At 38.8% G+C, this 23,963-nt stretch overlaps 1 protein-coding gene across 7 annotated transcripts in view; it reads left to right on the top strand.

Annotated features, from left to right (window-relative positions):
• Window positions 1-677: 677 nt before the first annotated feature.
• Window positions 678-23,963, top strand: part of TRIT1 (tRNA isopentenyltransferase 1) — a gene marked incomplete at its 5' end in the record, with an annotated part of 28,398 nt that continues 5,112 nt past the window's right edge. The window contains 8 exons of one of the 7 annotated variants that reach the window (XM_081144766.1): window positions 680-862; window positions 12,598-12,738; window positions 16,902-17,000; window positions 17,705-17,850; window positions 19,854-19,996; window positions 21,820-21,925; window positions 22,304-22,416; window positions 22,662-22,739. In XM_081144766.1, the coding sequence (XP_081000892.1) occupies window positions 689-862; window positions 12,598-12,738; window positions 16,902-17,000; window positions 17,705-17,850; window positions 19,854-19,996; window positions 21,820-21,925; window positions 22,304-22,416; window positions 22,662-22,739 (1,000 nt within the window). Of the gene's footprint in view, window positions 863-12,597; window positions 12,739-16,901; window positions 17,001-17,704; window positions 17,851-19,853; window positions 19,997-21,813; window positions 21,926-22,303; window positions 22,477-22,661; window positions 22,740-23,963 lie in introns of all 7 variants that reach the window. The other 6 variants (XM_081144764.1, XM_081144765.1, XM_081144763.1 and 3 more) reach the window with 6 other exon arrangements.

Raw genomic sequence — 23,963 nt, 5'->3', positions numbered from 1 at the left:
GGGCTACGCCAAGGTTGTGGGTTTCATCTCTGTCAGGGCACATACAAGAAAGCGGCTAACGAATGCATAAGCCAGTGGAACTACAAATCGATGTTTCCCTCTTTCTGCATTCCTCTCTTTCTCTCTAAAACCAATAAAATAAAATAATAAAATAAATAAAAGTGACTCACTATTTTAAAATGTCTGACATTTGTAAAGAACATTAAAAAAATATTGGGTGGCTATTTGGTGTCAGGTACTGTGCTAGGTATTGAAGATAGAGCAATGACTTAGGATCTGTTCCTTGCTTTTATGGAACCAACAGTGTGAAGTGGAAAGTCAGACAACAGAGGAGGTCAATTTATTTTTATTTTTGTTAACACTTTGTTAAATTTATTGGGAGGAGGTCAACTTATAATTTTACATTGTAATCAATGTTATGAAGAAAAATAACTTGGTGCCGTGAAAAAGTAATAGGGATAGATCCATTTTAGATAGGATTGCCAGCCCCCTCGTAAAAAAGTTGGTAGTTGAAGCTCTGACACCACTCAGTCGATGGCACTCACGGCGGCAGCCTCTCAAGCTTGGGGACCTTGGTCCCGCAGCTCCCTCCTTCCTTCTCCCCCTCCCCCCGGCCCTAGGTCTGCACCGGCGCGCTGACGGTTGTCATGGGGACAGCTGCTCCCGCGCAAGCGCAGACGTCTTCAAGATGGCGGCGGCGGCGGCTGCACGAGCAGTTTCTGTGGGCCCTGGACTTCGGGGCCTGCAACGGACACTGCCTCTTGTAGTGATTCTCGGGGCCACGGGCACCGGCAAATCCACCCTGGCGTTGCAGCTCGGCCAGCGGCTCGGTGGCGAGATCGTCAGCGCTGACTCCATGCAGGTATGACAGTGCGGCCGGCCCCGGCCTGTGAGGCCCGGAGGCCCGCGTGCAGGCCTCCGGCCAGAGTGGATGCCCCGTAGCATGGTGGTAGGTAGTGAACCCCCGAGCTGTGGGGCGGAGGGAGGTGAAGGAACCCATAATTACTAACCACCCACCATCTGTCAGACTCAGTGCCAGGCGTTTCACTTTGATCTCATTTACTTCTCACGACATTACTGTTTGGTAGGTATTATTATTTACATTTATGGGTGAGGAAATTCACCTAAGGAGGTGAAACAGACTTTCTCCGTGTCACATAGCAAATAGGTAGGGGAGAGAGTATTTGAATCGACAAGGTCGACATATGTATGTCCAGTGAGTAACCTTTTCAATGAAAATCACTCTAGAGCTTTTGCTCTTTACAGTGCCCGGCGACACCGAGGTAAATTGGTGGCCATCTGTGAGTTTCTGCTGAGGGAATGGAACAGAGTGGGTAGTCAGGAGACCTGGATTGCAGCCCCTACTCGGCCACCAGCCACGAGACCTTAACAGTGTCTTTTTGGGGGGACGTTATTTATCTGTAAGGTGGAGAAAATACTACCTGCCTCACAGGGCTGTGGTGATTAATAACTGAGACCATGAGTGTTAAAATGAAGAGCAGGGTGGCCTGTTCTGAAGAAGGCCAGGCACTGGGTAAGTGCTTGTTTTAAAAAGCTGAGGTTTTTAACTTACTGGCCGTTGGACAGCAGGAGGCTTTGTCTTCTTCCTTGAGGCAGAGGGAGGCCCAGAAGGACTGTAGCACATAAGGTGCCTGGGAACATTTGTGTTCAGATGAGAGAGGGTGACATTTTGGGTAAATCTCTGATGGAGAAATTACAGGTGTTATTTGTTGGAAAGAATTTACAATTAGGAGTTTTTAGAGTAAATGAGATGCTTGATGTGAAATGCCAGGCCCTGAACCTAGCACCCGTGGCAGTCCTCCTCACTCTACCTTATAAACTTCTGGGCAAGGTTTCTGCCCTCATTAGTTTACTTGGGGTGATACAACCATCAACACACATGAATTGATTAGGATAATTCAGCAAATATTTGTTTGTGAACTCTACTTTGTGCCAACTTCTAGAGACTTTAGCTCAAATCTCAGCCCTATCTTTTCTAATGTATGTGACTTCATCCTAACCTCTTATACTGTTGTTTTTTCTGTAAAATAGAATATCACTAACACAACATTGTTGTACTAATTAAATGAGATAAGTATGTAAAGCACGTAATACAATATATAGTACATAGTAAGTGGTAAAAATATAGTAGGTGCTATTTTGAAAGGCCCTTTTGGAGAGACAAAACCATAATCCCTGTCTCAAGAAGTTTTAGTCCAGCTAAACATGAAACAAAACAGAGATAATAAGTGTTTGAACTGAGATATTAATGGTGCTTTGCAAGGTGGACAGGGTAGGGAGAAGAGAGGCTATAAGTGTTAGATTTTATGATAACCATAGAATTCCTGAAAAGGGAGAAATCAATGAAGGGTGGCATAGTAATGGAAAGCTCTCTGAAAAGGGACTTGAAAGGTAGGTAGGTGAAGTTTGGATAGATAGAAAGATAGATAGATAGATAAGAAAGAAAATATTTGTTGAACTGCTTTATTAAAATGGCACAACTTGGTCCAATCAGATTTTTCTTTTGGTTATAAGTAATTAGAATATAAGAATTAAATTTCTTTGGGATGCCATGAGGATTAATGTATGAAAATTACTTTGATGATTATTGAGCTTTCTGAATCGGCTATAGGTTGTATTTAATTTTGATTATATTTTGGATATTCATAACATTTGCTCTTGGTCCTCATTGGAAAATTTTGACCTTTGATTTTACTTTTCAGTCCAAATAATGAAATAAAGTATCTCTGCCCCATTCACTGTAAATATTCAATTCTTCATGTCTATCTTTTCTTACCATGCCCCTGTTAGGGTAGTGCAGCTTTGCTTGTTTTTTAGCTAGTGGAAGGAGGTGATGCTTTTCAGTGACTTGAGGTTGACACAGAAAACTTTTGGTAAGCATGTGAACAAAGTGACTTTTTTTTTTGATATGTCTTGATTTCAGAGAGAGGAAGGGAGAGGGAAAGAAAGAGATGGGAACATCAATGATGAGTCATTGATCTGCTGCCTCCTGCACGCCCCTACTGGGAATCAAGCCCCCAACTCGGGCATGTGCCCTGACAGGGAATCGAACCAAGATCTCCTGGATCATAGTCATAGGTTAATGCTCAACCACTGAGCCACCCTCACTGGGCCAAAGTGACGTTCTTAACCTTTAAAAGACGGCATTTAAAAGACAGCATCATACAAATTCCATATATTTTCCAGGATCAACTGTACAAATAATGGTTTCTTTCCTTTTGCCTGTAAAAAAGAACGTATATGCTTAGGTTTCTGAGTATTTAATGTTGGATCAACAGTTCCTTGAAAGAACATTTTCAATTTCAAATAAATCTATAAGTTTAATAATAATAATAACTTAAATTTGTATAGCACTGTTTATCCTCACAATAACCTCGTAAAGTAGATATTATTTCACAGATAGGAAAAGAGGCTCATGCTGGCCTGGTAGCTTGGTTGGATCATTGTCCTGATGTGCTAGGGTTGCGGGGTTCCATCTCTAGTGGGGACACATGCAGTAAGCAACCAGTGCATGCGTGGGTGCATGGAATGGCAAATTGATGTTTCTCTTAAATCAATAAAAAAATTTTTTTAAAAAAGAAAAGAGGCTCAAGGTCTTATAGTAAGTAGCAGACCTAGAGTTGAACGTAGGTCTCTGCTTTCCATGCCAAATGCTTTCTCCACACAAAGCTGTCCCCTTTAAATGAGTCAGTAGCTGTGGGATTTATTCATTAGACAATATTTCTTAACTTCTTTCACAAGGGTATGCTGCATTTTGATCAGGATATTAAATGTATTTTAGGATTCATATTGTGAATCATAGTGTGAATTCATAGTGATGTCTGTCACGTGGAGTGTTGAGCTGAGTGTCAGCCATATGATGCATTGCTTAGGGGGATAAAACGTGCTGTAACTAGACAGATATAATTTAATGTCAATTCAATGAGAGCAAAGACTGAGAATGTACACTGAAGCAAAGGGGAAGCTTTGTGGAGAGCCTGGAGAGAGAAATAAACTTCTTTGTTCTAATAGCTACACAGACCAAAGGGGGACCAAATGGAAAGTGTGATAATTAGAAAGTTTTTTCAAGTTTCCAAGTTGATGTTTATTTAAAAAAATTTTTTTTTAAGATTTTTTTTTTTAGAGAGAGAAGGGGGGAGAGAGAGACAGACAGACGTTGATGTGAGAGCTGAACATCGATTGGCTGCCTCCTGCACATCCCCTACTGGGGATTGAGCCTGCAACCCTAGTATGTGCCCTGGCCAGCAGTCGAACCAGCAACCCTTCATGACAGGGATGACACCCAATGAACCGAGCCATAGGCCCGAGTTGATCTTTTTAAAAGCCAGTATTTGCATTTTAATAATCCTGTTTGGGATACTATCCAGAACTTTGTATTTCAGAAATGTACTAGTACTCAAAAAGGATTGTAAAATACTGCCTTAAATCTTAAATTGTCTTGCATCTCATACTTGGGATGTCATCTCTTTGACCTACCTTAATTGTAGGGTTACCCCAAGGCAACCCCTTCTAGGGCAGTTCCCATCCAGGGAAAGGACTTGTTTTTGGTAAACATTGAATAAGTAAGTGCTTTAAGTATTGAGGTAGCTTCTTTGAGGTAAAACTACAATGGGGAGTGTTAAGGGTAGTATGTCTAGGGTGATAATATTGTCATGGAGCCTGATCTATAATGACTCTCTTCTGTAGCTAGCCATGTAGCATCTGAATGAAGATCCTGTCTGGCCTCTTGCTTCCCAGTCTCATATTTGAGTGGGAAGTCAGAACTATTCTCTGAGGGATTACTTGCTTAGGGACTCTTGCTAGGTTCTGTGGATTCTGCATGGCAGTTCTGACAAAAGTGAGAAACAACATTTATGCTTAATTTTCTAAGCCCCAGTTTCATAAATTATAGAAAATAAATACTCTGTCAGCAGTAAGAGTCTAAATTCAAGGAGGGGCAGGTAATACAATCCCTGTTTTCCAGGATGGAAAAACTGAGGTGCAGAAAGATTAAAGAGCAGACTGGAGATCATACTGCAAGACGCTTGCGCACCTGGGAATTGGATCTGGGCCTTCTAACTCCTGTAGTGTCTCATATATTGCAGGAAGGTGATACTGAAGGTCTTCTTTTCAGTCTGTCTTTTTCTTGGCATGTATATTCAAGGTACAATGCATCGCCTTCAGTGACTGGATGAAACATTGTACTGAGAAACTTGAAGGCACTTGCCAAAAGATGTACAATGACTGCCTGGAAATACAGGCTACTAACTATATGCCAAGAAAAAATAAAGTGTTCTATTTGGGTTTATAGAGAGGAAGTATCTGTAATGCCTTAGATCTTCAAGTCCTGTGAAGAAGCAGTAGTCCTACATAGAAGCACAGTTCCCTTTGTGTTTGTCTAAATCTACAAGAGGAGAAGCGAATGATTTTTGGCAGGCTGACTAGTAAGCAGGCTATGCGTCATTTAATAGATGTGAAGTTCTGCGTTCTTTTTGTCTGCTTTGGGACATAATTTAGGAGCAGTGTGTTTTTACTAAAGGCCTATTGTCTGTTAGTGCTCAAGGGAGGTCTGGGATTCATGGGGGAGGGCTATGAAAGGAGAGATGGGATAGTGGATCACAGTGGCTTACTAGGATATGAAATAAAAGTCATGAAGACCTGTTAACCAGAAGAGATGGGGGCTCTCTGGAGGCAGGCTTTTAAAAGGACTGAGCCTGATAAGAGGTGAATAAGGAAATCTCAGAATTTTTGACTCACGTAAAATTATGTATGTATGAGTTTCTAAGCTTCCTTGGTTCACCTCTGTTGTGAGTGAATTTAATTTCCCTTTAGCTATAGTATTAAGTGTGGGAGATTGTACATATATATTCATTTTCGAAGCTATGGGAAGAACTTTGTAGTCAGACCTCCTATGTTATAAGGAAAGAGAAGTGACTACTGGCCAAGTGGGAAACCATAGGGGAGCATAAATGGGTCTTGCAGATTAATTTTGTGAGCATGAGGTGTTGGCTTGATGTTTCACTTGAAACAGCTCCTCTCCAAAAAAGAATATATGTTTGAGGGGTAAAAGCTATTTGGGGTGTATAAGAATTCACCTATGTGCTCTGTATGTACTCTAGTATGGCTTAACCTATTTGGCTTTGGTTTCCTGTGTAGTTTGTTGAATAAATTTGACTCAGACCAGGGCCCTGTTTGTCTCTGCTTACTTTTGGAGCCCTGCTGGAGCCTCACCACTGCTCCCTCCTCGTTGTGGCAGCTAGAGTTCAAATTTTTAGCACTTTACCATGAATAATAATAATAATAATAATAATAACTGAAAATAACAATAATATATGCCAGACACTGTTCTAAAAGTTTGACATACATTATCTCATTTAATATTCTCACTACAACCTTATGAGGTAGGCACTATAATAATCTCACGCCTACCAAAAATTACTTTCTTGAACTGTCTTCTCCATTCTATTGTTCTTTGCCCCACCTCCTCCTGTTTATGTACCCATTCATCCTCCATCCTATTCTTTTCCTCTGTACTGCTGTATGCATTTCACCAGGCAGAGAAGGAAGAAGACTGTTCTTGACAAAAGAACATTATGAGCAAGTAAAGGAAAAGTGAAAAAGTGCATGGGATGTTCAAGGAGAGACCAGCAACTATCTGGCATCTAGGATACTTGAGAGACAGCTGTAGGAGGTCAAACTAAAAATACAGACTCTGGGAACAAATTTTAGAGGTCCTTGAAAGGCATACTATGAAGTTTGGGTTTTTAAACAAGGAAGTGATAGTAAATCTGTTTCATAAGGTAACTCCAATGGCTGGGTGGAGAGTGGGTTAAGGAGGGATAAACAGTTTAGGATTCTGTTACATTAGCCTGGGTGAAAGAGGGTGGAGTTGGACTGTGGTGAGGAAAACAGGTAGCTATTTTGACATTTTGGAGACAGACTTGTAGGATTTGGGTTATTGAAATGGAAGCATTGTGAAAACAAAATGATGGAGAACAAAAGCCTTTTTTATGTTTGGAAAAAAGGATACATGCTTATTGAAAAAATCCAAATAACACTGAAAAGTACAAAGGAAATATCACCATAGTCTTTGCATCCTGAGATAACCACTTTAACATTTTGGTGCACATCCTTCCAGCACTTGTCTATGTATTTATGCACATTTGTATATATATATTTTTCCAATTTTTTTATTGTGGTAAAGTGCATATAAAATTTACTATGTTAACCACTTTTAAGTGTACAGGTCAGTGGTATTAAATACATTCGTAATGTTGTGTGACCATCTCCACTACCCATCTTCATAACTCTTTTCGTGTTGTAAAACAAACTCTATACTTTTTAGCCCAGCCGGGTGTGGCTCAGCAGTTGAGCGGTGACCTAGGATCCAGGCAATCAGGGTTCAATTCTCGGTCAGGGCACATGCCTGGGTTTCGGGCTGCAGCTGATCAATGACTCTCTCATCATTGATGTTTCTATCTCTCTCTCTCCCTCTCCCTTCCTCTCTCTGAAGTCAATAAAGATATATTTAAAAAATAAAAAAATAAAACAAACTCTATACTTTTTAAACAGTAACTCCCCATTCCTCCTTCCAGCCTTTGGCAATCATCATTCAACTTTCCATGTCTATGATTTTGACTACTCTTAAGTATTTCATATAAGTGGAATGATACAGTATTTGTTTTTTTATAACTGGCTTATTTCACTTAGCATAATATCCTCAAGTTTCATCCATGTGTATATGTTTTTATGTAAGTTGATGCATACATTTCATGCTGTTCTGTGTCCTGTTCCCCCCCTTTCTCTTAGTATGTTATAGATATCTTTATATGTTAATGTATACAAGTCTACATCAGTGGTCTCAGTGTCAGATAATTTTGTCCTTCAGGGGACATTTAGCAGTCTCCTTAAACCTTTTTGGTTTTAACAACTGAGGTCATGTCATACATTTGTAAAGTAGATTGATTTGTTGCAGCCTGCATTCTATCCTGGGTTCCCCAGCCATTCTGGTTATTTTTTAAAATTTGCATACAGTAAAGTGCATTTTTTGTTGTCTATACTTACGTGGGTTTTCACAAATGCAGGCAGTTGGGTATCCACCATCTCAGTACCATACTGAACAGTTCCATCACTTTAAAATTACCTTGTGTAGTCTCTTTATAGTCAACTTGTCTACCTAGCCAAGTTTTGGCAAGCACTGATCTGTTTTCCATCCCTATAGTTTTGCCTTTTCCAGCATGTTATATACATGCAGGTCATACAATATGCAGCCTTTGAGGCCTGCCTTTTTTCACTTAGCAAAATACATTTAAAATTCTTTCATGTTGCTGCATGAGTTCATTACTCTTTATTGCTGAGTATTATTCCCTTGTATGGATGATACCATTCACCTATGAAAGGACATCTGGATTTCCAGTTTATTATAAAGAAAGCTATTATAAACATTTATGTCTATTACTGTTTAACTTTACAGGACTGGTTTAACTCTATAGGAAACTACTAAACTATTCCAAAATGGCTCTACTATTTTGCATTTCTACCAGCAGTTGAATGAGAATTTTGTTCCTCTGTAGTCTCTCCAGCATTTGGTGTGTCTTTTTTTTTTTTAATTTTAGCAGTTCAAATAGGTGTGTACTGGTATCTTCATTGTGGTTTTGATTTACATTTCCCTAATGACTAACGATGTTGGGCATCTTTTCATGTGTTTGTTGGCCATATGTATATTTTCCTTGGAGAAATATCCACAGAGTTCCTTTGCCCATTTTTAAACTGGGTTGGTTTTCTTTGTTGTTGAGTTGCACATTACATTTTGATACATATAGCCAGACTGCTTTCAAGCAGGTTTTTACCAGTGGTATGTCTGTTTCCCCTCACCCTAGCAATTTGTGTATTGCCTGTCTTTTTCATTGTTGTCAGTCTGGTAAACAAGAAAGAAATTTCAGGTCTTAGGTTAATTAATGGTCTTTTAAGGGTATATTGGCCAGTTACTTGTATTGTGTTTTTTTACTAGCCTGCCACTATCATCACCCTCTGTCTTTTTCATCATCCCAAATTGTTTTTCCCAAAGCTTTTTTCATCTTCCCAAACTGAAATTCTGTATCCAATATACACTAACTCCCCTTTCCTCTGCTCCAACCACTGGCAACCACCATTCTATCTTCTCTGAATTTGACTACTCGGTACATCATATAAATGTAATAATACAGTATTTGTTGTTTTGTGATTGGCTTCACTTAGCATAATGTCATCAAGGTACATCTATGTTATAGCATATCTCAGAATTTCCTTCCTTTGTATTTATATAATCCATTTTGTTTATCCATTCATCCATGATGGGCACTTGGATAGCTCCCACCTTTTGGCTATTGTAAATAATACTGCTATAAACATAGTTGTGTATAAATATCTGTTTGACTCCCTGCTTTCATTATTTTAGGTAGTTACTACCCAGAAGTGGAATTGCTGGATCATATAGTAATTGTATTTTTTATTTTTTGAGGAACTGCCCTACTGTTTCCTATAGCTGCATCCTTTTATATCACCGCCAACAGTATACAGGTGTTTCAATTTCTCTATATTCTCATGAACATTTATTATTTTCTATTTTTTAATTGATTTTTAAAAAATGTTTTTATTGAAGGGGGAGAGAGAGAGAGAGAAACATCGACGGGTTGCCTCCCCCACACACCCCCAACTAGGGATTGAACCCGCAACCTGGGTATGTGTCCTGACTGGGAATCTACTTGCCACCTTTTGGTGTACAAGATGACACTTCAACCAGTTGAGCTACACTGGGCGTGGCAAGAACTCTTCTTTCTTTAAACCATTAATACTCTTTCCTTTCTGATACTTGTTGGCATTTGTATATAACATAAACAGTGCAGTAAGCCACTTCCTTTAGTAAATAAGGTGAGCCTAGATCTGAGGTTACCTTCTGTTTGATTTAGGTTTTTGTGTTTGTTTTAACTTGCCATTTTAAGGGACTCTTGAAGATACACCTAAAGACAGGACACGGGATGAAAATGTACATATCTGATAGAATGTACTGGTCTCTGAGATGTTTACATTTTGGCATTTTGGAGGTGGGGGGTGATAATTGTACATTTGCAGCTATGCGTTTCCTTAACATTAATCTCAGTGTTAAAAAATGAGACTCCAATTACAGAGTTAAGAAATCTGGCAAAATCGAGTTGTTGCTATGTAAATTCTTTAACATTGGGTCATGTGGAACTCTACGCTACAACAGAGCCAATTAAAGGCTGTGGGAAAGGGGGAGGGGAACACACAGTTATTACTCCTATTCCCCCTCTGGTTGTTTTAATTTGCATGGAAGACCCCAGTATACAGTATACCCTATGGCACTTATAACATCACAAGGAAATCTTGTTCAAAATATACAGGAAGGAATACTCTGTGATTTAAGATTCTGTTAATATTCAGGTGTAAGAATGCAAGTCTGTTGTCAGGCACAGATGAAATGAGTTAAAGGCAGAGTTGGTTCCTTCTCTGTGATCTGTATTTTTTCTGTGTACTGTTTTATTAATTAAGTTTTCTTTTACTTGAAGATAGCTTATATCCTTGTTGGATAAATAGCCTCAGTAGCTAAGAGCACAGAGGCTTCAGAATGATAGTGACACTAAAATTATTTCCCATTCTCCCTGTGTTGTTGTGATAGTAGTAGTGGCAGTGGTCCTGGTATAAGTAGTTATATAATGACTCTTTTGTAGCATTTATGGTGTGCCAAGCAAAAAACTAAGTGCTTAACATGTATTAACTCATTTAATCCACACAACAACCCTGTGAGATAGATCATTCTCATTTTACTGATGAGGCATTGAGTCGCACAGAGGTTAGTAACTGACCACTCCAAGTACAAATAACTAGTAAGCAGCAGGGCTAGGAATTGATCCCAGGCAGCTTGGCGCCAGGGTCCTTCCTTCTAACCATTGTACTGTACTGTACTGTACTTATATAACACCCATATAAGTAAAGGGAAATGTGAGAAAAAAGTGCTTTTAACATCTTTGTGGGCTCTTTGGAACATATTATTTGTTCACTCACCGCTCCCTGTAGAATCAGTGATTACAGAGAGAACATTTAATCTCAAAGCATTCATCCCTGTTTTCAAACTAGTATTTTCAAACTAGATCTGTTCTCCATCTGAGACCTTGCATTTAAAAAAAGTACACTTGAACTTTTTAGTTGAATTGGCATATCAAGAGCTTACAGAGATAGGATATTGCCTTTGAATATTTAGACTGTATGAGCTGACCCTCTGAAGCAGTAATTTGGATACATCACAGTATTTCCAACAGAGTACAGCAGTATTAGGGGTCTGACTTCAAAGTATGTATGTGTGTTCTATTTATTACTAAAGTATAGTTGACTTTGTGTTTTATATATATTCTTGTAGATAGGCCCTTTCTCCACAAATGGAGCCAATCTATTACAAATTCTGAAAACTTTTCAGAGCCAAGATACGTAAGCATTTGAAGTAGAACTATGAGCAATGCAAAATGTTACCTTTCTGGAGACTTGTGATAAGTAGAATAAATAAAACAGCCTATCCATTTTTAGATGCTTCAAGTTCAGGCCAAAGGACCTCCTATTAATCTTGAAGAATTAGTTCTCATTTGGGCACTGATTTGCATACCCTTTTAAACTTTAAGTCTGAGCTAATAGCCACTGCAGGTATCCCTCCTTTTCAAAAGTTCACGTTAAAAACACTTCACTTTTACAAGTATGATCTACATTAATACCTATTTTCGCTAACTGAAAGAAATCTGAAGAGGATTTTAAATTAATTAAGGAAGAGGCTTTTAAATTAATGGTAATTGCTTCTTTGCCTTACACCATTTAGTTTTATGAAAGGTTTCATAGAAATGCCCTTCTTTCAGATGGTGGGGGAGACCTGTACTGTTTTTGCTAACTGGAAGAAATCCAAAGAAAAAGTTAGCTTTTATGAAAAAAAGGCAAAAAATGAAAATACAGTTCATCTTTTTTTTTGCAGCAAGTTGTTATAAAGGCAGCATCAAGCTCTTTCCCTGGGAACTACACCCATCATTTCAGCATCAAGCCATCATAGCTTCAAATGGTTTCTATGAACATCTATGCTTTATCTCGATTTATTTTGTGCATCCATTAGCAAGATGTGTCCTAAGGTATCAGCAAAGCCAGCACTCGTAAGGGTGTTATGCTTAGTGTAAAACTGGACGTAATTAAGCATTTCAGTTGTGGTGAACAAAATAAAGACGTTGTACATGCATTGAATTTGGGGTCTGGGAAAGATAAAAATTGATGATAATTTCTTTTTCCCTTTACCCCATTTTATCTTACGAAAAGTTTCGTAGGAACACTCTACTTTGGGATAGTGGGGAAAACCTGTATTTGATAAGAAAGTCAATGTTGTGTATTCTTCTGCTTCCTTTGTCTTGGGTTTTGTGGATCTGGCTATGCTCTGGTTAGATCACGTCTACTCTGGTGCTTTGGGTCAGTCAAGTGTTTGGCTGGAGGGAGGAACAGATCACCATTTCCACCCATCAGGTGTACATTTAATGGAGGCTGATGACTTTCTCATACTAATTTTCTTTCTCCTAGGTTTATGAAGGCCTAGACATCATTACCAACAAGGTTTCTACCCAAGAGCAGAGACTATGCCAGCACCACATGATCAGCTTTGTGGATCCTCTTGTGACAAATTACACAGTGGTGGACTTCAGGAACAAGGCAACTGCTCTGATATCCTTAGGAAAAACAGCAACTAGGCTTGATGGATGGCAAGGCAGCCCAAGCCAAGAAAGAAGCTTTCTTTCTAGTGACAGTTTCTTCTAAGCAGGGACACACGAGATCTAACTACCAATAGGTAGCATCCCATCAGCACTATGTGGATTGAAAGATATAGTATCCTTGCTATGCAAAATCTTGTCCTCAGACTGCAACATCAGCATCCCTTGGGAGCTTGTTAGAAATGCTGAATTTGGGCCTGACTTCATACCTCCTGAATCAGAATCTACATTTAACAAGAGTACCAGGTGATTCATATGCATATTAAAATTTGAGAAGCACTGTTTTAGTGGAGAGAACATTGATTTAGGAACCAGAAAACCTGTGTTCCAGTCTTTGAGTCACCTCTTTTGATCATGTGAATTTTATTGGCCAAAGAATTTACCCCACTGAGCTTCAGTTTTCCACCCTTAATTAATTTATAAACATAATGGAGTTCCAGTTAGACTTTCAAAGGGATTGTTGGGGTGGTGGGGGGAAGGCTGGGAAAAAATTGTTCTGGGTAATACCAATAATTTTTGAAAAAAGAATAGTATAAGGGGACTGTCCTTATATTTTAATGTCCAGACTCCCTTTAGTATCTGGACTGCCAGATATTAAAACATTGAAAATTCATAATAACTACAATAGCATAGAAATTATATACTAGACAAACTTGTGGCACAGAATAGAAAATTCAGATACAAATTCAAATGGACATATATATTTAGATTATTAAGGTAGCATTTAAAAACAATGAAGAGCCTGACCTGTGTGGCTCTTCAGTTGAGCATTGACCTGTGATCCAGGAGATAGCGGTTCGATTCCGAGTCAGGGCACATGCCTGGGTTTTGGGCTCGATCCCCAGTAGGGGGCATGCAGGAGGCAGCTGATCAATAACTCTTTCATCATTGATGTTTCTGTCTTTCTCCCTTTCCCTTCCTCTCTCCGAAATCAATAAAGACATATTTTGAAAAATAAAATAAAAACAATGAAGAGTGCTCACTTTGGCAGCACATATACATATTAAAATGGAATGATACATAGAAGATTGGCATGGCCTCTGTGCAAGGATGACACCCAAGTTTGTGAAACATTCCATATCTAAAAAAATAAAATAAAGGAAATAATGAGGTAGTTAGTAATTATTTCTGAAACAGTTCATTGTTTGGAAAAAAACAAAATGACATCCTCTTTATACAGTGCATAAAATCAGATTTCAGAGTTAAATATATGTATTTTTAATGAAACTTTAAAACAAATGGGACAATATATAATTGAGTAGTTAATGTGATTTGAGAGTAGGGAGGGGCTTTGTAGATATTCTTTTATAGATTTTTTAATGGATTTTTAAACTCAGTTTTTCTCTTTTTTATTGTTAAAATACACAGCATAAAATTTACCATTTTAACTGTTTCTAAGTGTACAATTTCAGTGGTATTAAATACATTCACATTGTTGTGCAGCCATCACCACCATCTATGCCCATAACAGTAATTTTTTTCAAAAAGGAAAATAGCTAGAGTTGATAATGTAAGAATTAAGAATTTGTAGTAGCAAGAATGTGTAACAACCAGAACTCCTGAGTATCTCAGAAAAACTTTGTCACAAGTATACCCAGAGATATGTGGTAGATCTCATTCTATAACAGCATTCCTCTAAATAGCAAAAACATTTAAACATTGAAATTCCTACTTACAGAAGAATGTATAAAATTTGCTTTCTTTATATAAGTTTACTTTTTCAGCAGTGAAATTGAGTAAGTTATAACTACATGCATCAATGTGGAAGAATCTCAGAAACATAAAATTTGAGAAATTATAGGATATATACATGTTCATACATTTATTATAAAGGTTAAAAAAGCAGGCAAGACTAACCATATATTAATATATTGCTATATATTGATTCTGTGTAATAATTCTGTATATTAATACATTCAGAGGTAATACACATCAGTAATAATGTAAAGAAAAGCAAGGGAATGATGAAAAACAACACCCCCCCCTCCCCCGAAATAACTCAAGATAGTGGTTCCGTCAGAGAGACGGGAAGTTGGGAGTTGAGTTGGGAGTTGAGATGGGTATGCATACTCAGAAACTTCAAAGGAATTAATAATATTCCTTTTCTTACATTGGGTTCATTTGTGTTTGTTTTTATTACTGAGCTTCATAATTTACATGTTAAAATATGTATTTGTATATTGGATCTATGTTCTTATATGTATATTGGATACTTTATAATTTTTAAAAAAAGGAAAACAGCTCACCATAAACAAAGTTAAAAAACAGACTACAAACCAGGGAGAAAATATTTGTAACATAGGAAAGGCAAAATATTAATATACTTAGTATATAAAGAACACTATGAATCAGTACAAAAACTAAAGGTCATGAGTAGTAATTCACAAAGGAAGAAATACAAATGGTGATAAATATGAAAAAGGGTTTGTCCTTGCTGTTAATCAGGGCCATGCAAATCAAAATAATGAGATAATATTTTTTTGCTTCTCAAATGGGCAGAGATTTAAATGTGGATAATAATTCTTGCCCTACCTGCTTTACAAGGCAGTTGTATCAGATGAGATAATGTATATGAAAGCCCTTTGTAAATTAAAATATATCACCAAAGTACATTGTTGCTGTAGGACAGTTGGATTGTTCTGGAAGAACTTAAAGAAAATGGAAAGCTAATTAAAATTTACAAAGGGCAGCAACAATAGGAATAAGATTTAATCAGGTCATTTACAGGATTGGCGATTTAATGAATTTAGATAAGAACCTACAATCAGAATGTCAAAGCCGAAAATACCTTAAGAAGTAGCCAGTCAGCCTTCTTGTTTAGACCAATGAAGGTACTCCATACTGAGGCCCAGAGAGAACGGTTTTGCCCAGGATCACAGTAGTTTCATGGCTTGTGCAAACAAGTTAAACTTTTTCACTCCGTATTTCCTACCCATTTCCCTCCCTCTTTTCCACTCTCCCCCTCTGGTATCTCACTTGTTTGCCTTCCCTTTTTATTTCCCTTGTTCCCTTTCCTTTTGTTAATTATATTATATGTTTGAAGTTTTATTACAACTACTGTGTAATTATATACTTTCTATACTTAATTTAAGGAGTGGAATATAGAATTTATTTCTTTTAAAAAACCAAATACATAACATTTTTCCTATGTGATCCTTGATTGCTAACATCTTTCCACTCCACCCCAAATTCTTAAAGGTTAGTGGGTTTCTGATAGAAAAGAGGTCATCTATGTCTGTGTCCACAGACTGGCTGGCAAGGGAAAGAAGTGTGTAAATGAGTCTTTGTTTGGGTTGAAAGTCTTTTTATCAATTATCCTCAGAAGCAAAGCCTTCTTAAAGCAGATAATTATCTGTTCAACAGAGTTCTAAAGAGAAGAATTCTAAGTAGCAGAGATATAAAAACAATAGTGACTGAAGTAGATTATAAATTGAATGCTTACTCAATTGAGAAAGTATTTCAGGCATTGTGGTGGGGACTCATTTGCATTGTCACATTTAATGCTTATAAGAACTCATGAAGATTTTACAGGTGAGAAAACTGAAGCTCAGACAGGTTGAATAACGTGTCCAAGAACTGGAGCTGGTAATTGAAATCTGTCTTTAGAACCAGTGCTTCTCAGTTTATCTAGTGGAGTCTCAAGTGGCTGAAATGTGCACTGCTACCACATAATGGTGAAGGCCGAGTCTTAAGAACTACGGCTTAGAGAACCAGTTTGTATTTTGCCTTAGAAAGCAATGGACGTCACCTTGGTGGCTTCCTGAGCAGCTGTCACTTGGTTCTGTGAGAGTCCTTGGATTGTGCTCATTAAGCTGATTTGGAATACCAAGCAAACTTTGAATTTTAGCAGCGAGGTCTGGAAAGTTCTAGAACTAGAATTAATTACAATCATTTATCTGTCTCTGGTTTATGCAAGTCCCTTCAGAACTGATAGGAGATGATTCTGAGAATTCGTGGGAAACTGAAGACTAGTATCAATTCATCTTAGTTTCTACCCTTTTTCCTCTGCTCTCCAGACAATTAATTGAATGTGGTTTCTTGCTAATACCCGCCTTTCTGAATGAGTCAGGATTCTCTTCTAATGTTAAACATTGTGATGTCTTTCTTAATCTTCACATTGAAGATATATTTGCCCGAGACAAAATTCCTATTGTCGTGGGAGGAACCAATTATTACATTGAGTCTCTGCTCTGGAAAGTTCTTATCAGTGCTAAGGTATGTTTAGTTCACTTATAACTCACTGAGGAAATGGGTTTTTTCTTGCCAGCTTATTTTAGTGGGAAGAAGGTTGACTCTTGCCTATTTCTTATACTCAGCAACTATAATTTTCCTACTTAATATTCTGAAGCAAATGCCACCTCCATAGGTGAAGTGTGCTCCTCCAGGCAGGCCTAAGGGCAGGGGCTGTGTGTGGGAAAAATGCTCCTCTGTGGATTAATTAGCATGCCCTTGTAAGTTAGCAGTGTACTAGTCTGATTCAGCATTTCCTGGCTGTAACAGTCTTATATGTCAGGGAGATGTCCAGTTCTAACCTTTCCTACAGAGATGCTATTGCATAGGTGGGACTTTGCAAACTATAGTGTGCTAGCCATTCTGATTCACTCTTTGGTTACACTTGCTGAGAACACTAGACTCTTCGATGTATTAATATAGACATGCTAGCCCTGGTACCTGTTTGCATTTCTCACAAGGAAGCAGGGTACCTGAGTATTTCCCTAGGCATTAAGTCTTTCTTCTTTTTTGTTTGCTACAGCACTACCATGGTGTATTGGAATTTTCTGTTTATGATTTGTCTCACACTGTATGGCAAGACCTGATTCATCTTTATTCTGTATCCCTAACATTTCGCCCAGTGCCTGGCACATAAACTGTGTTGGTGCTTGTTGAATTAAAATTACTTCTAAACCTTCATTTAATAGCCCCAGGAGATGAGCACTGAGAAGGAGATTGACTGGAAAGTAGAGCTTGAAAAGGAGGATGGCCATGCACTTCACAAACGCCTAAGCCAGGTGGACCCAGAAATGGCTGCCAAGCTGCACCCACATGACAAGCGCAAAGTGGCCAGGTAAGAAAGCCCAGGCCCGCTGACCCCAGAGTTCCTTTAGAGTTAGAGGGCAGTCAGTTCTTCAGTGTGCCTGGGTGATGAGAGATAGGTTTGGTAATTGTAGTTAGTGGAGATTGATGTCTTACAGCTTGGAAGGTTAGGAGGCCCTGAGTTACTGCTGCAGTCCACCTCCTCCCATAAGTAGTTATACCCTACTTTGTTGTTACATTTAAAATGCATATACAATGCAGTTTTTCCCTGGGGCCTATGTAATCTTGCTTCATTTTCTATTTGATCTTTGCTTGTATAACAGTTTTCATATAAATTTTTCTGGCATGCAGTCGGTTTACATTGTGATTTGGGTTTCATAATTGATTGTGCAATGCTGAGTTCTGCCCCAGCAGCTTTCCCAGTGGGAGGTAGATGTTATAAACTGTCTCATAGACCAGCTCACCTTTACACATGGAGATTTTCTTGAAGGGAAGGGAGAGGTGGTGAATGAATTCATAAGGTCATGTTTTCTCAGGTTGTTTTGAAATTGCAGCCTCATGTGTTGGATGTATTTTTCTGTGTTGGCAGTAATACTATATTTGGGGGGGAATCTAACAGAGTACCTACTATGTGGGTGGTTATACAGATTAAATATTATAGCAACTTCTGGTATTGATAGGGATTTTGAAGTGTCCAACTCGAATGTTCTAGATCATGTTACTGAATTTTTTCATTATTGCCCCTCACCCCACCCAGAAGCCATTTTATACTTTTTTTTCCTAATTGCGCCCCCTTCCTTTTCCACATCAGTGAAGTTTTAATACTGAAGAATAAGCTTTTTGGGGTATGGTTGCCCTTTGGAGGATGACACATCTTATAATAGCTAAGGGGTTTTTTTTTGCCTCCTTGAGGGCAGTATCACCCTGGTGATAACACATATTGTAGATAAATGAAGTTTGTACTTTCTAGTATCCAAACATTTTAATAGAAATCTTTCAGAAAATTTTTGGAAAACTCGGGAACTTTATGATGAACATTCATTTTTATATTTTTTTATGATATGACTCTGGAGCTTGGTCTATGTTATTCTCTCCTTTTATCAAGTAGTTCGTTCTTACCACCTCTCCTCATATTCTGCTTCTAAACTATTAAGTAATGAGTTTAGAATTGTGTCTTCATATGTGTCAATAGATTCTAAGCAAGAGCTCTAGACTCTCTCTTTAGAGAGAACTGGAGGACTTTTTTCATCTTTGTTTAGTTTGAGCCTGTATTCTAACCTCCAGAAAAGTGAGATAGGTCACTATACATTTTTTCCTCATAGGTCCTTTTTGAATGACCAGTGATAAGAAATGACAAGGGGTCTCTACGCTTGTGTTAGGGTTTCAGGAAGTAGAATTGGGTCAGGAAGGGAAAGATCACTTTCAAGCTGATAAGTTGCAATCACCCAGAGTGGTAGAGTATAGATTTGGGAGTTAAATTACCTAGTGCTGCATAACATAGCAGATACCAACAGAGTGGATGGTGGCTTAAGAGTAAGTATGTGAGTTCTTTTCTCAGTGATCTTTGTGCTAGTAGAGTACTGAATTAGTCAGAATTTTAGACATATTTAGAAAGAAAGTTGATGAGCTGGCTATACAACATACTTTTCTGCTGTGGGAAAGGCATTCCAGCGAGACTAGACTTGTTGTCTTGTAACAAAGTGTCCCAAATAAGTTCTTTTACCACTTACCTGAAGTAAGTCCCATTCTGTGTGTGTAGAAGAAACCCATTGTTTCTGAACCTGTTTAACTGATTTCAGAAAAATTGATGTGTGTTTAGAGGAATAGTATTATTTCTTACTTTACCTAAAATTTTCTTTAGGACCCCTTTCTGAGTAGCTATAAAGTTGTAACCTGGACTTTCATATCTTTAGGGGCTTATGCAGTGAAAATGAGAATGAGACATTTTATAATAAATAGCCTTTCTCCTTGAGAATTAATATTTCCTAATAGTTTTTATGGCTTTACTTCCCTGCTTCCCCCCAAATGATTTAGGAGTTTGCAAGTGTTTGAAGAAACGGGAATCTCTCATAGTGAATTTCTTCATCGTCAACATGCAGAAGAAGGTGGTGGTCCACTTGGAGGCCCTCTGAAGTTCCCTAACTCTTGCATACTCTGGCTTCATGCTGATCAGACAGGTAAAAGCCTTTTGATGCCCTGGAGTCCATTCGAGGTAGATTTTATAATAATACATTATTATATATAAAATGCTTGCAACCATGAGTGGCTCATAATAAACACTAAGCAAGTGTTAGCTATTAATTTTACTTTCATTACTATTATTTGTTGACTTAGTAAGGCACAGTGCCATTCTCCTAAATGTCTATCTGGAAAGGGAGTAAGGGCAGCCCTGGCACTAGGATAAGATACCAAGGGTAGGATAAGATGGATGGGTGGGATGGAAAAGAGATTGCCATCCAGGGAAGATCCAAAGGAGAAAGCTAAAGAGATGGAAGGCTCCTATGAAGAAGGTTGAAATGTCAAGCATCCTGCATGGTACTTGGATTTCAGAGGTGAATATGATACAGTGCCTGCTTTTAAGAAGCTCCCAGTCTGGTGGGGCAACAAATAATGATACATATACTACATTGTGATAAATGTTGGTCTAGAAAGTGCTGTGGGGCCAAAGAGAAGGGATTTCTCTGCGGGGGAGTCAGGCACCAATCTGTATAGGTAGCCTATGAGCTAGGTCTGGAAAGATGAGATTATTATGAGAATAGGCAGTATAATGGTTTTAAGAGCAGTCTCTGAACCAGAATGTCTGGGATTCAAATTCCTGCCACATCCTCTTCTAGCTTGTGAGTTTTAAGGCAAGTTAGTTACCTTTCTGTGCCCCAATTTTCTCTCCGTAAAATGGAGATAATGTTAATACATATCTCACAGCTTCATTGAAGTTTAGTTGAGTTAATAATACAAAGGGCTCAGAATGTGTCTGACACATCTAGAGTCCACAATAAATGCAAACTTCTTAGGAAGATAGAAACAAGGGTTAGTATCATTGCAGGCCACAAAATAGCAATGGCAGAAATGAAGAAGATCATGACTGAAATGGTGAAATTTTGTTATTAATTTTAGTTATAAGTTTATAGAAAAAGGTAATGTTTTCCTAATGAAATTTTTTAAAAAGTTTTTTTTTAATTGATTTTTAGAGAGAGGAAGGGAGAGAGGGAGAGAGGGAGGGGAGGAGAGAGAGAGGGAGAGAGAAACATTGATGTGATAGCAAAACATCAATCGGCTGCCTCCTGTACGCCCCCTACTGGGGATTGAACCTGAAACTCAAGCATGTGCCCTGACTGGGAATTGAACCGGCAACCTTTTGGTGCATGGGACAGCACCCAACCAACTGAGCCACACCGGCCAGGGCCATAATGAAATTTTTGTAAATTAAAACATCCTACAATTCAGCATAAAATAATGGTATCTGATCTAAAATAAAGCTTTGTTTGACCACCACATCTGAATGATTGTGACCTCTCTTTCTTTGCTCGTTTGTGTGGCGCAGTAGTTCAGGATACACCAAGGATGGCTTTGGACTAAAGTTCCTCATTCCTGTCCAAGGAGTTATCTGAGAGTTCTTAAATGTGAAATAACACAAAGTTAGCATAACAAATGTCATGGAAAAAGTAAGAAGGGTAAACCAGTGGGCTCTCAGCTGCCTCTAAAATAAACAGTGGATATCCATTCCATATGAGAGTAAGATATTTGTCCTCGTAAGAGGTGCAACTGTATGCTTGCTTTTTATATAAGAAGAAGACGTGTTTCATTTTGGCTATTTTTACTGGAATTGCAGAGTCTTAGTGTGACTAAATATTATATGAATTATTACACAGTCTTTGGACTCTGAACCCTTCCTCCATTTGAACAAATTCTCTTTTTTGTGTAGCCTGTCCATTCATCATGTAAGTGTATAGTACACACCAACAGGCTTGCTGGTGATGAGCTAATTTGATTCAAGTTCTAGATAAGCGTTTGGATAAGCGGGTGGATGACATGCTCGCTGCTGGGCTCTTGGATGAACTGAGAGATTTTCACAGACGCTATAATCAGAAGAAAGTTGCAGAAAGTAGGTGAGGATTTGACTTACTACTTTAACCTACTCTCCATCCCTTCCTTATGGTCAAAAGACTATAAACATAATATTGGCTTTGGGTCTTTTTGTTTGTTAGCCTTTGTCCTTGGCGTTGGCAAGGTTTGTTGGAAGGAGGTTTGGTGTAGTTGTTACAGTTGCAATTTTCTAATCTGCCAAGCATTCTCAGGAGTTAATTTTCAAGGGAAGTAACCTGGCAGCTGGTGAGGGTGGTGGAGGAAGGAGTTTAGAGAGGCAATAACTGCTAAGGATCTCAATTTCCTCATCTAAGGGATGAAATGACTCAGCTAGATCATCTCCAAGGCCCTGCTAGCTCTCAGATGTAATGGCTCATCTGCTGATGCTCTCCTGTTCCCAGCCAGGACTATCAACATGGTATCTTCCAATCAATTGGCTTCAAGGAATTTCACGAGTACCTGATCACTGAGGGAAAATGCACACCAGAGACTAGTAACCAGCTCCTAAAGAAAGGTGTGAATTTCTCCATCGAACCTAGCCTTGGACATCCTTGGGTGACAGAGTTCCCTGCTGGTATGGTTGGAGAAAGAACTGAAGCTAGAAGAGTCCCAAATGACCTGCAGCTCACAATTAAGATTTTTGTGTACCAAGTGTCCACCAGTGTGCTGCTGTGACTAATTTTCTGCTGGGCTGGGTGGGCCTGCCTTTTGTCAGGGTGAAAAGTACTTAGAGGTTCTTCTATGTACTTTATCTTTCAGGTATTGAGGCTCTGAAACAAGTGACTAAGAGATATGCCCGGAAGCAAAACCGATGGGTTAAAAATCGTTTTTTGAGCAGTAAGTCTCATGGTTTTCCTTATCCCTGTGGCTGTTTTCAATAGAATATAGATGTCCTCAGCTCACCCAGAAAATGAACTTTAGTTTCTGGACCTGTTCTAAGAATGGTGACCTTACCTGGGTGGGTGTCTATTGCATAAATGATTGCCCTGGGATATTTTCTTGTGATCTCTCAGAAAACAAATCTTTGCAGTGAGGAAGGAATCTGCCTATGCCTTGAACACATGCATGCTGGCTGCGAACTGGTAAGAGCAAAATAGCAACTTCTTAGCAGAATTGGTGCTCAGGGTTGATTTTCGCTTCTAATTTTGAAGAGCATTCACATTTCTATAGGGAGGCTTTCCTAGTTGAAATGGTTCTTGGGCCAGATGAGCAGTATAAAAAGACAGAACCTTCACCAGTAGTGCTTTGTGTTCAGATATGTGGTACTTCAAACTGCTTCACCTTTAATTTTAGTTGGACGGCACTTTTTGTTTTTTGTTTTTGTTTATCCTCACCTGAGGGTATTTTTTCCATTAATTTTTTAGAGGGAGTGGAAGGGGGGGAGAGAGAGAAAGAGAGAGAAACATTGCTAGGAGAGAGACACATTGACTGGTTGCCTCCTGCCTACACCCCAACCAGGGCTGAGGATCGAACCTGCAACCCAGGTACATGCCCTTGACCGGAAATCGAACCCCAGACCCTTTGGTGCGCTCCCCGACGCTCTAACCACTGAGAACACCGGCCAGGGCTGGGTAGCACTTTTAAGGAAAATCTCACTCATTTGATCCTTGGCACTAAATTTGGTGCTATGTGTAAATTATCGAGCCTTCAAGGTCAATGTTATTTTTTTCTTTTTGCAGATGAGGAAATGGAGGCTTAGACAGGTTCAGTCACTTACTAGAAATCCCCTCGCTATTCAGCAGTAGAGTATTGAATCCAGGCCTCACTCTGAAGCCCACACTCTGCTTTCCACCGTTCTTGTTTCCTTTAGCCATAACTTTAGCTAGACAGCATTAGTGTTGGCCTCAGGTAAGAAACTGTGTGCTTATTAAGAGATTAAGCATAAGTGGAAACCCCAGTTTTATCTTGTGGGTACTTTTAAAATATGCTTCTGAATCATCCCATTTACCTTTTACTTCTGCTTTCAGTTACAAATAAGGACAGCAGTGGCCCTCCACCCCTGCTTCTCAGTGCCTCTGAACATAAACACCTTGATTCACGTCGTTTACCAGCAGATTGCTG

This window comes from Miniopterus schreibersii (assembly GCF_964146895.1).
Source record: "Miniopterus schreibersii genome assembly, chromosome: 8".
NCBI classification, from domain to species: Eukaryota; Metazoa; Chordata; class Mammalia; order Chiroptera; family Miniopteridae; genus Miniopterus; species Miniopterus schreibersii.
The sequence above is the reverse complement of the archived record's forward strand: the minus strand, read 5'-3'. Positions and strand labels throughout refer to the sequence as shown.